The sequence below is a fragment of the Petromyzon marinus genome, chromosome 85 (assembly GCF_048934315.1).
Source record: "Petromyzon marinus isolate PM22_M1 ecotype Great Lakes invasive population chromosome 85, UKy_Petmar_22M1.pri1.0, whole genome shotgun sequence".
Classification (NCBI taxonomy): domain Eukaryota; kingdom Metazoa; phylum Chordata; class Hyperoartia; order Petromyzontiformes; family Petromyzontidae; genus Petromyzon; species Petromyzon marinus.
The window spans coordinates 6,762,442-6,779,267 of record NC_133750.1 but is presented as its reverse complement, the minus strand read 5'-3'; the positions used below and the strand labels follow the sequence as shown (position 1 = coordinate 6,779,267).

The following is a 16,826-nucleotide window of genomic DNA, read 5'->3' as shown; positions in this document are numbered from 1 at the left end:
TCATCATCATCAGTAGTAGTATCATCATCAGTAGTAGTAGTATCATCATCAGTAGTAGTTTCATCATCAGTAGTAGTAGTATCATCATCATCAGTTGTAGTATCATTAGGAGTATCATCATCAGTAGTAGTATCATCATCAGTAGTAGTATCATCATCAGTAGTAGTATCATCATCAGTAGTATCATCATCAGTAGTAGTATCATCATCATCAGTAGTATTATCATCATCATCAGTAGTATCATCATCAGTAGTATCATCAGTAGTAGTATCATCATCAGTAGTAGTATCATCATCATCAGTAGTATTATCATCATCAGTAGTAGTATCATCATCAGTAGTAGTATCATCATCAGTAGTAGTATCATCATCATCAGTAGTAGTATCATCATCAGTAGTAGTAGTAGTATCATCATCATCAGTAGTAGTATCATCATCAGTAGTAGTATCATCATCTTCAGTAGTATCATCATCAGTAGTAGTAGTATCATCATCATCAGTAGTATCATCATCTTCAGTAGTATCATCATCAGTAGTAGTAGTATCATCATCATCAGTAGTATCATCATCATCAGTAGTAGTATCATCATCAGTAGTATCATCATCAGTAGTAGTATCATCATCATCAGTAGTAGTATCATCATCAGTAGTAGTAGTATCATCATCATCAGTAGTATCATCATCATCAGTAGTAGTATCATCATCAGTAGTAGTATCATCATCAGTAGTATCATCATCAGTAGTATCATCATCAGTAGTAGTATCATCATCATCAGTAGTAGTATCATCATCAGTAGTATCATCATCAGTAGTAGTATCATCTTCATCAGTAGTATCATCATCATCAGTAGTATCATCATCAGTAGTAGTAGTATCATCATCATCAGTAGTATCATCATCATCAGTAGTATCATCATCAGTAGTAGTATCATCATCAGTAGTATCATCATCAGTAGTAGTATCATCATCATCATCAGTAGTAGTATCATCATCATCAGTAGTATCATCATCAGTAGTATCATCATCAATAGTATCATCATCATCAGTAGTATCATCATCATCAGTAGTAGTATCATCATCATCATCATCAGTAGTATCATCATCATCATCATCAGTAGTATCATCATCAGTAGTATCATTATCATCAGTAGTATCATCATCATCATCATCAGTAGTAGTATCATCATCATCATCAGTAGTAGTATCATCATCAGTAGTAGTATCATCATCATCAGTAGTATCATCATCATCATCATCAGTATCATCATCATCAGTAGTATCATCATCATCAGTAGTATCATCATCATCAGTAGTATCATCATCATCATCAGTAGTATCATCATCAGTAGTAGTATCATCATCAGTAGTATCATCAGTAGTATCATCATCATCAGTAGTATCATCATCATCATCAGTAGTATCATCATCATCAGTAGTATCATCATCAGTAGTATCATCATCAGTAGTATCATCATCATCAGTAGTATAATCATCATCATCATCAGTAGTATCATCATCATCAGTAGTATCATCATCATCAGTAGTATCATCATCAGTAGTATCATCATCAGTAGTAGTATCATCATCATCAGTAGTATTATCATCATCATCAGTAGTATTATCATCATCAGTAGTATCATCATCATCAGTAGTATCATCAGTAGTATCATCATCAGTAGTATCATCATCATCAGTAGTATCATCATCAGTAGTATCATCATCAGTAGTATCATCAGTAGTATCATCATCATCAGTAGTATCATCATCAGTAGTATCATCATCATCAGTAGTATCATCATCAGTAGTATCATCATCAGTAGTAGTATCATCATCATCAGTAGTATCATCATCAGTAGTAGTATCATCATCATCAGTAGTATCATCATCATCATCAGTAGTATCATCATCAGTAGTAGTATCATCATCAGTAGTATCATCAGTAGTATCATCATCATCAGTAGTATCATCATCATCATCATCAGTAGTATCATCATCATCAGTAGTATCATCATCAGTAGTATCATCATCAGTAGTATCATCATCATCAGTAGTATCATCATCATCAGTAGTATCATCATCATCAGTAGTATCATCATCATCAGTAGTATCATCATCAGTAGTATCATCATCAGTAGTAGTATCATCATCATCAGTAGTATTATCATCATCATCATCAGTAGTATTATCATCATCAGTAGTATCATCATCATCAGTAGTATCATCAGTAGTATCATCATCAGTAGTATCATCATCATCAGTAGTATCATCATCAGTAGTATCATCATCAGTAGTATCATCAGTAGTATCATCATCATCAGTAGTATCATCATCAGTAGTATCATCATCAGTAGTAGTAGTATCATCATCATCAGTAGTATCATCATCAGTAGTAGTATCATCATTAGTAGTAGTAGTATCATCATCATCAGTAGTATCATCAACATCATCAGTAGTAGTATCATCATCAGTAGTAGTATCATCATCATCAGTAGTAGTATCATCATCAGTAGTAGTATCATCATCATCATCAGTAGTAGTATCATCATCAGTAGTAGTAGTATCATCAATCATCATCAGTAGTAGTAGTAGTATCATCATCATCAGTTGTAGTATCATTAGGAGTATCATCATCAGTAGTAGTATCATCATCAGTAGTAGTATCATCATCAGTAGTAGTATCATCATCATCAGTAGTATTATCATCATCAGTAGTATCATCATCAGTAGTATCATCAGTAGTAGTATCATCATCAGTAGTAGTATCATCATCATCAGTAGTATTATCATCATCATCAGTAGTATCATCATCAGTAGTAGTATCATCATCATCAGTAGTAGTATCATCATCAGTAGTAGTAGTAGTATCATCATCATCAGTAGTAGTATCATCATCATCAGTAGTAGTATCATCATCATCAGTAGTAGTATCATCATCAGTAGTAGTAGTATCATCATCATCAGTAGTAGTATCATCATCTTCAGTAGTAGTATCATCATCATCAGTAGTAGTAGTATCATCATCAGTAGTAGTATCTTCATCATCAGTAGTAGTATCATCATCAGTAGTAGTATCATCATCAGTAGTAGTATCATCATCAGTAGTAGTAGTATCATCATCATCAGTAGTATCATCAACATCATCAGTAGTAGTATCATCATCAGTAGTATCATCATCAGTAGTAGTATCATCATCATCAGTAGTAGTATCATCATCATCAGTAGTAGTATCATCATCAGTAGTAGTATCATCATCAGTAGTAGTAGTATCATCATCATCAGTAGTATCATCAACATCATCAGTAGTAGTATCATCATCAGTAGTATCATCATCAGTAGTAGTATCATCATCATCAGTAGTATCATCATCAGTAGTATCATCATCAGTAGTAGTATCATCATCATCAGTAGTATCATCATCAGTAGTAGTATCATCATCATCAGTAGTGGTATCATCATCAGAAGTATCATCATCATCAGTAGTATCATCATCATCAGTAGTATCATCATCATCATTAGTATCATCATCATCAGTAGTATCATCAGTAGTATCATCATCATCAGTAGTAGTATCATCATCATCAGTAGTAGTATCATCATCATCAGTAGTATCATCATCATCAGTATCATCATCATCAGTAGTATCATCATCATCAGTAGTATCATCATCAGTAGTATCATCATCAGTAGTATCATCATCAGTAGTATCATCATCAGTAGTATCATCAGTATCATCATCATCAGTATCATCATCATCAGTAGTATCATCATCATCAGTAGTATCATCATCATCAGTAGTAGTATCATCATCATCATCATCAGTAGTATCATCATCATCAGTAGTAGTATCATCATCATCAGTAGTATCATCATCATCAGTAGTATCATCATCAGTAGTATCATCATCATCATCAGTAGTATCATCATCATCAGTAGTATCATCATCAGTAGTATCATCATCATCAGTAGTATCATCATCATCAGTAGTATCATCATCAGTAGTATCATCATCAGTAGTATCATCATCAGTAGTATCATCATCATCAGTAGTATCATCATCATCAGTAGTATCATCATCATCAGTAGTATCATCATCAGTAGTATCATCATCATCAGTAGTAGTATCATCATCAGTAGTATTATCATCATCATCAGTAGTATTATCATCATCAGTAGTATCATCATCAGTATCATCATCATCAGTAGTATCATCAGTAGTATCATCATCATCAGTAGTATCATCATCATCAGTAGTATCATCATCATCAGTAGTATCATCATCATCAGTAGTATCATCATCAGTATCATCATCATCAGTAGTAGTATCATCATCATCAGTAGTATCATCATCAGTAGTATCATCATCATCAGTAGTATCATCATCAGTAGTATTATCATCATCAGTATCATCATCAGTAGGAGTATTATCATCATCAGTAGTATCATCATCATCAGTAGTATCATCAGTAGTATCATCATCATCAGTATCATCATCATCATCAGTAGTAGTATCATCATCATCATCAGTAGTATCATCATCATCATCATCAGTAGTATCATCATCATCATCAGTAGTATCATCATCATCAGTAGTATTATCATCATCAGTATCATCATCAGTAGTAGTATTATCATCATCATCAGTAGTATCATCATCAGTAGTATCATCATCAGTAGTATCATCATCATCAGTAGTAGTATCATCTTCAGTAGTATCATCATCATCAGCAGTAGTATCATCATCAGTAGTAGTATCATCATCAGTAGTATCATCATCATCAGTAGTAGTATCATCATCAATAGTATCATCATCATCAGTAGTATCATCATCAGTAGTATCATTATCAGTAGTATCATCATCATCATCAGTAGTATCATCATCAGTAGTATCATCATCATCAGTAGTATCATCATCAGTAGTATCATCATCATCAGTAGTATCATCATCAGTAGTATCATCATCATCAGTAGTATCATCATCATCATCAGTAGTATCATCATCATCAGTAGTATCATCATCATCAGTAGTATCATCATCAGTATCATCATCATCAGTAGTATCATCATCAGTAGTATCATCATCAGTAGTATCATCATCATCAGTAGTATCATCATCATCATCAGTAGTAGTATCATCATCAGTAGTAGTATCATCATCATCAGTAGTATCATCATCATCATCAGTAGTATCATCATCATCAGTAGTATCATCATCAGTAGTATCATCATCATCAGTAGTATCATCATCAGTAGTATCATCATCAGTAGTATCATCATCAGTAGTATCATCATCATCAGTAGTATCATCATCATCAGTAGTATCATCATCATCAGTAGTATCATCATCATCATCATCAGTAGTATCATCATCATCAGTAGTATCATCATCATCAGTAGTATCAACATCATCAGTAGTATCATCATCATCAGCAGCAAGCTTCTGTAGTCGTACACCATCAATATGAACAGTAGCATCAGCAGCAGTAGCATCAGCAGCAGCAGTAGCATCAGCAGTAGCATCAGCAGTAGCATCAGCAGCAGTAGCATCAGCAGCAGTAGCATCAGCAGTAGCATCAGCAGCAGTAGCATCAGCAGCAGTAGCATCAGCAGTAGCATCAGCAGTAGCATCAGCAGCAGCAGTAGCATCAGCAGTAGGATCAGGAGTCAAAATCCGCACGTAAGTCTCACGTTCCTGCCATAGACACCTAGCCTGGCACGGGCGGCGTGGTGACGTCACTGGGCCAGTCAGTCACTCACCCAGCCACTCACTCACCCACTCACTCACCCACTCACTCACTCACCCAGCCACTCACTCACCCAGCCACTCACTCGATCAGTCACTCACTCACTCAGACACTCACTCAGCCACTCACTCACTCACCCACTCACTCACTCACCCACTCACTCACTCACCCACCCACTCACTCGATCAGTCATTCACTCACTCAGCCACTCACTCACTCACCCAGCCACTCACTCAGCCACTCACTCACTCACTCAGCCACTCACTCACTCAGCCACTCACTCACTCAGACACCCACTCACTCACCCAGCCACTCACTCGATCAGTCACTCACTCACTCAGCCACTCACTCACTCACCCAGCCACTCACTCACCTACTCACTCACTCACCCAGCCACTCACTCAGCCACTCACTCACTCAGACACCCACTCACCTACTCACTCACCCACTCACTCACTCACCCAGCCACTCACTCACTCACTCACCCAGCCACTCACTCACCACTCACCCACCCACCCACTCACCCACCCACTCACCCCCCCACTCACCCCACCCACCTCACGATGTCTCCACCCTCACCCCCCGTCAGCTATTTGCTCTTCATATTCTTTACTTCGTCCGACGTCACCAGTAGCAGTAACATCAGTAGTAGTATCATCATCAGTAGTATCATCATCAGTAGTATCATCATCAGTAGTATCATCATCAGTAGTATCATCATCATCAGTAGTATCATCATCAGTAGTATCATCATCAGTAGTATCATCATCAGTAGTAGTATCATCATCAGTAGTATCATCATCAGTAGTAGTATCATCATCAGTAGTAGTATCATCATCAGTAGTATCATCATCAGTAGTATCATCATCAGTAGTAGTATCATCATCAGTAGTAGTATCATCATCAGTAGTATCATCATCAGTAGTAGTATCATCATCAGTAGTATCATCATCAGTAGTATCATCATCAGTAGTATCATCATCAGTAGTATCATCATCAGTAGTATCATCATCAGTAGTATCATCATCATCAGTAGTATCATCATCAGTAGTATCATCATCATCAGTAGTATCATCATCAGTAGTATCATCATCATCAGTAGTATCATCATCAGTAGTAGTATCATCATCAGTAGTATCATCATCAGTAGTAGTATCATCATCAGTAGTATCATCATCATCAGTAGTATCATCATCAGTAGTAGTATCATCATCAGTAGTATCATCATCAGTAGTAGTATCATCATCAGTAGTAGTATCATCATCATCATCAGTAGTAGTATCATCATCAGTAGTATCATCATCAGTAGTATCATCATCAGTAGTATCATCATCAGTAGTAGTATCATCATCAGTAGTAGTATCATCATCAGTAGTAGTATCATCATCAGTAGTAGTATCATCACCAGTAGTATCATCATCAGTAGTAGTATCATCATCAGTAGTATCATCATCATCAGTAGTATCATCATCAGTAGTAGTATCATCATCAGTAGTATCATCATCATCAGTAGTATCATCATCAGTAGTATCATCATCAGTAGTATCATCATCATCAGTAGTATCATCATCAGTAGTAGTATCATCATCAGTAGTATCATCATCAGTAGTATCATCATCAGTAGTAGTATCATCAGTAGTAGTATCATCATCAGTAGTAGTATCATCATCAGTAGTAGTATCATCATCAGTAGTATCATCATCAGTAGTAGTATCATCATCATCAGTAGTAGTATCATCAGTAGTAGTATCATCATCATCAGTAGTATCATCAGTAGTAGTAGTATCATCATCATCAGTAGTATCATCAACATCATCAGTAGTAGTATCATCATCAGTAGTAGTATCATCATCATCAGTAGTAGTATCATCATCAGTGGTAGTAGTAGTATCATCATCATCAGTAGTATCATCATTAGGAGTATCATCATCATCAGTAGTAGTATCATCATCAGTAGTAGTATTATCATCATCAGTAGGATTATCATCATCAGTAGTAGTATCATCATCATCAGTATTATCATCATCATCAGTAGTAGTATCATCATCATCATCAGTAGTATCATCATCATCATCAGTAGTAGTATCATCATCATCAGTAGTATCATCATCAGTAGTAGTATCATCATCATCAGTAGTATCATCATCATCATCAGTAGTATCATCATCATCATCAGTAGTATCATCATCATCATCAGTAGTATCATCATCATCAGTAGTATCATCATCATCATCAGTAGTATCATCATCATCATCAGTAGTATCATCATCATCATCAGTAGTATCATCATCAGTAGTATCATCATCATCATCAGTAGTATCATCATCAGTAGTATCATCATCATCATCAGTAGTATCATCATCATCAGTAGTATCATCATCATCATCAGTAGTATCATCATCAGTAGTATCATCATCATCATCAGTAGTATCATCATCAGTAGTATCATCATCATCATCAGTAGTATCATCATCATCAGTAGTAGTATCATCATCATCAGTAGTATCATCATCATCATCAGCAGGCTTCTGTAGTCGTACACCTTCAATATGAACAGTAGCATCAGCAGCAGTAGCATCAGCAGTAGCATCAGCAGTAGCATCTGCAGTAGCAGCAGCAGTAGCATCAGCAACAGTAGCATCAGCAGTAGGATCAGGACTCAAAATCCGCACGTAAGTCTCACGTTCCTGCCATAGACACCTAGCCTGGCACGGGCGGCGTGGTGACGTCACTGGGCCAGTCAGTCACTCACCCAGCCACTCACTCAGACACTCACTCACCTACTCACTCACTCACCTACTCACTCACTCACCCAGCCACTCACTCACTCACTCACGCAGCCACTCACCCAGCCACTCACTCGATCAGTCAGTCACTCACTCAGACACTCACTCAGCCACTCACTCACTCACTCACGCAGCCACTCACTCAGCCACTCACTCACTCAGACACCCATTCACCTACTCACTCACCCACTCACTCACTCACCCAGCCACTCACTCGATCAGTCACTCACTCACTCAGCCACTCACTCACCTACTCACTCACTCACCCAGCCACTCACTCAGACACTCACCCAGCCACTTACTCGATCAGTCACTCACTCACTCAGCCACTCACTCACGCAGCCACTCACTCACTCAGACACCCATTCACCTACTCACTCACTCACTCACCCACTCACTCACTCACCCAGCCACTCACTCGATCAGTCAGTCACTCAGTCACTCACTCACCCACTCACCTACTCACTCAGTCACTGAGACACTCAGTCACTCACTCAGACACTCACTAACTCAGCCACTCACTCAGACACTCACTCACCCACTCACTCACTCACTCACCCACTCACTCACTTACCCACTCACCCACCCACTCACTCACCCACTCACTCACTCACCCACCCACTCACTCACCCACTCACCCACCCACCCACTCACCCACCCACTCACTCACCCACTCACCCACCCACTCACCCACCCACCCACTCACTCACTCACCCACCCACTCACTCACCCACTCACCCACCCACCCACTCACCCACTCACTCACTCACCCACCCACTCACTCACCCACTCACCCACCCACTCACTCACCCACTCACCCACCCACTCACTCACCCACCCACTCACTCACCCACCCACTCACCCACCCACTCACTCACTGACCCACCCCCCCACTCACCCACCCACTCACCCACCCACTCACCCACTCACTCACTCACCCACCCACTCACTCACCCACTCACCCACCCACTCACGCACTCACCCACCCACCCACTCACTCACCCACTCACCCACTCACTCACTCACCCACCCACCCACCCACTCACCCACTCACTCACCCACCCACTCACTCACTCACCCACCCACTCACCCACCCACTCACCCCCCCACTCACCCACCCACCCACCCACTCACCCCCCCACTCACCCCACCCACCTCACGATGTCTCCACCCTCACCCCCCGTCAGCTATTTGCTCTTCATATTCTTTACTTCGTCCGACGTCACCAGTAGCAGCAACATCAGTAATAGTATCATCATCAGTAGTATCATCATCAGTAGTATCATCATCATCAGTAGTAGTATCATCATCATCAGTAGTAGTATCATCAGTAGTAGTATCATCATCAGTAGTATCATCATCAGTAGTATCATCATCAGTAGTATCATCATCAGTAGTATCATCATCAGTAGTATCATCATCAGTAGTATCATCATCAGTAGTATCATCATCAGTAGTAGTATCATCATCAGTAGTAGTATCATCATCAGTAGTATCATCATCAGTAGTAGTATCATCAGTAGTATCATCATAAGTAGTATCATCATCAGTAGTATCATCATCAGTAGTAGTATCATCAGTAGTATCATCATCAGTAGTATCATCATCAGTAGTATCATCATCAGTAGTAGTATCATCATCAGTAGTAGTATCATCATCAGTAGTATCATCATCAGTAGTAGTATCATCATCAGTAGTATCATCATCAGTAGTATCATCATCATCATCAGTAGTACCATCATCAGTAGTATCATCATCAGTAGTAGTATCATCATCAGTAGTATCATCATCAGTAGTAGTAGTATCATCATCATCAGTAGTAGTATCATCAGTAGTAGTAGTATCATCATCATCAGTAGTATCATCATCATCAGTAGTATCATCAACATCATCAGTAGTATCATCATCATCAGTAGTAGTATCATCATCAGTAGTAGTAGTAGTAGTATCATCATCATCAGTAGTAGTATCATCATCAGTAGTATCATCATCATCAGTAGTAGTATCATCATCAGTAGTATCATCATCATCATCAGTAGTATCATCATCATCAGTAGTATCATCATCATCAGGAGTAGTATCATCATCATCACTAGCAGGCTTCTGTAGTCGTACACCATAAATATGAACAGTAGCATCAGCAGCAGTAGCATCAGCAGCAGTAGCATCAGCAGCAGCAGTAGCATCAGCAGTAGCATCAGCAGCAGTAGCATCAGCAGCAGTAGCAGCAGCAGTAGCATCAGCAGTAGCAGTAGCATCAGCAGTAGCATCAGCAACAGTAGCATCAGCAGTAGGATCAGGACTCAAAATCCGCACGTAAGTCTCACGTTCCTGCCATAGACACCTAGCCTGGCACGGGCGGCGTGGTGACGTCACTGGGCCAGTCAGTCACTCACCCAGCCACTCACTCACCCACTCACTCACCCACTCACTCACTCACCTACTCACTCACTCACTCACCCAGCCACTCACTCACTCACCCACTCACTCACTCAGACACCCACTCACCTACTCACTCACCCACTCACTCACTCACCCAGCCACTCACTCGATCAGTCACTCACTCACTCAGCCACTCACACACGCAGCCACTCACTCAGCCACTCACTCACTCAGACACCCATTCACCTACTCACCCACTCACTCACTCACCCACCCACTCACTCGATCAGTCAGTCACTCAGTCACTCAGTCACCCACTCACTCACCCAGCCACTCACTCAGCCACTCACTCACTCAGCCACCCACTCACTCAGCCACTCACTCACTCACCACTCACTCACTCAGCCACTCACTCACCCACCCACTCACTCAGCCACTCACTCACCCACCCACTCACTCACTCACCCACCCACTCACTCACTCAGCCACTCACTCACTCACTCACCCACTCACCCACTCACTCCTTGTGCCTTCTACCTGGGGGAGCTTTATCTGTGCCTGTGTTTCGCTACCAGTTAAACCGGTTTACAATATTCCAGTTGTGTCACATTGTTACTCACTCACTCTCCCAGTCAATCACCCACTCAGCCACCCACTCAGCCACCCACTCAGCCACCCACTCACTCACTCAGCCACTCAGCCACCCACTCACTCACCCACTCAGCCACTCACTCACTCAGCCACTCACTCACTCAGCCACCCACTCAGCCACCAACTCAGCCACCCACTCACTCACCCACTCACCCACCCACTCAGCCACTCACTCAGCCACCCACTCAGCCACTCACTCACTCAGCCACCTACTCAGCCACCCACTCAGCCACCCACTCACTCACCCACTCACTCATCCACTCACTCATCCACTCACTCACTCACCCACTCACTCACTCAATCACTCACTCACTCACCCACCCACTCACTCACCCACTCAGCCACCCACTCACCCACTCACCCACTCAGCCACTCACTCACCCACTCACTCACTCACTCACCCACTCACTTACTCACCCACTCACTCACTCACCCACTCACTCACTTACCCACCCACCCACTCACCCACTCACCACCCACTCACTCACTCACCCACTCACCCACTCACTCACTCACCCACTCACTCACACACCCACTCACCCACTCACCACCCACTCACTCACTCACTCACCCACTCACCCACTCACTCACTCACCCACCCACTTACTCACCCACTCACTCACCCACTCACTCACTCACTCACCCACCCACCCACTCACTCACTCACCCACTCACCCACTCACTCACCCACTCACTCACCCACCCACTCACTCACTCACTCACCCACTCACTCACTCACCCACCCACCCACTCACTCACTCACCCACCCACCCACTCACTCACCCACTCACTCACTCACCCACTCACTCACTCACTCACCCACCCACCCACTCACTCACTCACCCACTCACCCACTCACTCACCCACTCACTCACCCACCCACTCACTCACCCACTCACCCACCCACTCACTCACTCACCCACTCACTCAGCCACTCACCCACTCACTCACCCACTCACTCACTCACCCACTCACTCAGTCACTCACCCACCCACTCACCCACTCACTCACCCACCCACCCACTCACTCACTCACCCACTCACCCACCCACTCACTCACTCACCCACTCACCCACTCACTCACCCACTCACCCACCCACTCACTCACCCACTCACCCACTCATTCACCCACCCACTCACCCACCCACTCACTCACCCACTCACTCACCCACTCACCCACTCACTCACCCACTCACTCACCCACTCACCCACTCACTCACTCACTCACCCACTCACTCAGTCACTCACCCATCCACTCACTCACCCACCCACTCAAAAAGACAAAGATCCCCCGTGTAGCCTTCTCAGACTGTCGGGGCCAAGCGCTGTTAGGTCGACTCAGCCTGAAACGAGTACCTGGTGTAGTAGCGGTGTGCAGTGAACATCACCAACACAGGGGAGACAAAGGCGGCCGGGCGTTGTGCTGTCCCTACAGCCTGCTAGAGGCTACCTGGGGGATCTTTGTCTGTGTGTAGGTGCTCGCTAACAGCACTTGCCCCTACAGCCTGCTAGAGGCTACCTGGGGGGAGCTTTGTCTGTGTGTGGGTGCTACTGACAGCACTTGCCCCTACAGCCCTGCTAGAGGCTACCTGGGGGATCTTTGTCTGTGTGTAGGTGCTCGCTAACAGCACTTGCCCTTACAGCCTGCTAGAGGCTACCTGGGGGGAGCTTTGTCTGTGTGTGGGTGCTACTGACAGCACTTGCCCCTACAGCCTGCTAGAGGCTACCTGGGGGAGCTTTGTCTGTGTGTAGGTGCTACTGACAGCACTTGCCCCTACAGCCTGCTAGAGGCTACCTGGGGGAGCTTTGTCTCTGTGTGTAGGTGCTACTGACAGCACTTGCCCCTACAGCCCTGCTAGAGGCTACCTGGGGGAGCTTTGTCTCTGTGTGTAGGTGCTACTGACAGCACTTGCCCCTGCAGCCTGCTAGAGGCTACCTGGGGGAGCTTTGTCTGTGATGAGAGGCTGCCGCTCCTCTGTCCGGAGCCGGACCGGTACCGCCGGCGGAGCTTTTCGATGTTCAGGGGTTCCGATTGACCGGTTGTGATGTCCGTGCGAATGTAATTCTCTCCCTCCTCCTCCACCACCACCTCCACCTCCACCACCACCACCACCTCCACCACCTCCACCACCTCCACCACCACCACCTCCTTCACCTCCATGTCCACCTCCTGCTCCACCACCACCTCCACCTGCTACACCACCTCCACCACCTCCACCACCTCCTCCACCACCTCCTGCTCCACCTCCTCCACCTCTTCCTCCACCACCACCATCATCATCACCACCACCACCACGTCCACCTCCACCACCTCCTCCACCACCACCACCTCCACCACCACCTCCACCACCATCATCATCACCACCACCACCTCCTCCACCACCTCCACGTCCACCACCACCACCACGTCCACCTCCACCACCACCACCTCCACGTCCACCACCACCACCACCTCCACCACCACCTCCTCCACCACCACCACGTCCACCACCACCACCTCCACCACCACCACCATCACCACCTCCACCACCACGTCCACCACCACCACCACCACCCCCACCACCTCCTCCACGTCCTCCACCACCACCTCCACCACCACCACCTCCACCACCACCTCCACGTCCACCACCACCACCACCTCCACCACCTCCACCACCACCTCCTCCTCCACCTCCACTACCACCACCACCTCCACGTCCACCTCCACCACCACCACCTCCACCACCACCACCTCCACCACCACCACCACATCCACCACCTCCACCACCACCTCCTCCACCTCCTCCTCCACCACCACCACCTCCACGTCCACCTCCACCACCTCCACCACCACCACCTCCACCACCACCACCTCCACCACCACCTCCTCCACCTCCTCCTCCACCACCACCATGTCCACCACCACGTCCACCACCAGGCGACGTATTTCCAGCTGTTCGCCATGCAGAGCAAGCTCTCAGCAGAATCGACCTCCACCACCTCGTCCACCACGCCCCCTGTCCCCACCACCTCCTCCTCGTCCACCTCCTCGTCCACCTCCTCGTCCACCACCACCACCACCACCTCCACCAGCTCGTCAGCCCCGCTGAGGGTCTGTGTAGCCACGTGTAACCGTGCCGATTACTCGAAGCTGGCCCCCATCATGCGGGGACTCCGTGCCAGGCCAGAATCCTTCACGCTGAGCGTTGTGGTGCTGGGCTCGCATCTCATTGATGACTACGGGTTAGTGGGGGGAGTGGGTGGGTGGTGGGGGGAGTGTGGGTGGGTGGGTGGGTGGTGGGGGGAGTGGGGGGGTGGAGGGAGTGGGGGGGTGGGTGGGTGGTGGGTGGGTGGGTGGGTGAGTGACTGAGTGAGTGAGTGAGTGACTGAGTGAGTGAGTGGGTGAGTGAGTGAGTGGGTGGGTGAGTGAGTGAGTGAGTGGGTGAGTGGGTGAGTGGGTGGGTGAGTGACTGAGTGAGTGACTGAGTGACTGAGTGAGTGACTGAGTGACTGAGTGAGTGACTGAGTGAGTGATTGACTGAGTGACTGAGTGAGTGAGTGACTGAGTGGAATCCTTCACACTGAGCGTTGTGGTGCTGGGCTCGCATCTCATTGATGACTACGGGTTAGTGGGGGGGTGGGTGGGTGGTGGGGGGAGTGGGGGGAGTGGGGGGAGTGGGTGGGTGGTGGGTGGGTGGGTGAGTGAGTGACTGAGTGAGTAACTGAGTGAGTGAGTGAGTGACTGAGTGAGTGACTGAGTGAGTGATTGACTGAGCGATTGACTGAGTGGGTGAGTGAGTGAGTGACTGAGTGGGTGAGTTGCTGAGTAACGAGTGAGTGACTGAGTGGGTGACTGAGTGAGTGAGTGACTGAGTGAGTGAGTGAGTGGGTGACTGAGTGAGTGAGTGAGTGGGTGACTGAGTGAGTGAGTGACTGAGTGGGTGACTGAGTGGGTGACTGAGTGAGTGACTGACTGAGTGACTGAGTGAGTGACTGAGTGAGTGATTGACTGAGTGAGTGACTGAGTAACTGACTGAGTGACTGAGTGACTGACTGACTGACTGAGTGACTGAGTAACTGAGTGACTGAGTGACTGAATGACTGACTGAGTGACTGAGTAACTGAGTGAGTAACTGAGTGACTGAGTGACTGAGTGGGTGAGTGACTGAGTGAGTGAGTGACTGACTGAGTGGGTGACTGACTGACTGAGTGAGTGACTGACTGAGTGAGTGAGTGACTGACTGAGTGACTGAGTGACTGAGTGGAATCCTTCACACTGAGCGTTGTGGTGCTGGGCTCACATCTCATTGATGACTACGGGTTAGTGGGGGGGGTGGGTGGGTGGTGGGGGGAGTGGGGGGAGTGGGGGGGTGGGTGGGTGGGTGACTGAGTGAGTGACTGAGTGACTGAGTGAGTGAGTGAGTGACTGAGTGAGTGAGTGGGTGAGTGGGTGAGTGGGTGGGTGAGTGAGTGGGTGACTGAGTGATTGACTGAGTGACTGAGTGAGTAACTGAGTGAGTGACTGAGTGGGTGACTGAGTGAGTGACTGAGTGACTGAGTGGGTGACTGAGTGAGTGACTGAGTGGGTGACTGACTGAGTAACTGAGTGACTGAGTGACTGAGTGGAATCCTTCACACTGAGCGTTGTGGTGCTGGGCTCGCATCTCATTGATGACTACGGGTTAGTGGGGGGGGTGGGTGGGTGGTGGGGGGAGTGGGGGGAGTGGGGGGGTGGAGGGAGTGGGGGGGTGGGTGGGTGGGTGGGTGGGTGAGTGAGTGAGTGAGTGGGTGACTGAGTGAGTGACTGAGTGAGTGATTGACTGAGTGAGTGAGTGACTGAGTGAGTGAGTGAGTGACTGAGTGGAATCCTTCACGCTGAGCGTTGTGGTGCTGGGCTCACATCTCATTGATGACTACGGGTTAGTGGGGGGAGTGGGTGGGTGGTGGGGGGAGTGGGGGGGTGGGTGGGTGGGTGACTGAGTGAGTGACTGAGTGAGTGACTGAGTGACTGAGTGAGTGACTGAGTGAGTGATTGACTGAGTGAGTGAGTGAGTGACTGAGTGGAATCCTTCACACTGAGCGTTGTGGTGCTGGGCTCGCATCTCATTGATGACTACGGGTTAGTGGGGGGGTGGGTGGGTGGTGGGGGGAGTGGGGGGAGTGGGGGGAGTGGGTGGGTGGTGGGTGGGTGGGTGAGTGAGTGACTGAGTGAGTAACTGAGTGAGTGAGTGAGTGACTGAGTGAGTGACTGAGTGAGTGATTGACTGAGCGATTGACTGAGTGGGTGAG

General features: G+C 46.0%; 1 protein-coding gene across 1 annotated transcript in view; it reads left to right on the top strand.

The window, feature by feature from the left end:
* The first annotated feature begins 5,377 nt into the window (after window positions 1–5,377).
* Window positions 5,378–16,826, top strand: part of GNE (glucosamine (UDP-N-acetyl)-2-epimerase/N-acetylmannosamine kinase) — a 74,766-nt gene continuing 63,317 nt past the window's right edge. Inside the window, exons 1-2 of the mRNA XM_076057939.1 lie at window positions 5,378–5,673; window positions 14,476–14,780. Coding sequence (XP_075914054.1) covers window positions 5,458–5,673; window positions 14,476–14,780 — 521 coding nt within the window. The 5' untranslated portion in view covers window positions 5,378–5,457. The remainder of the gene's footprint in view (window positions 5,674–14,475; window positions 14,781–16,826) is intronic.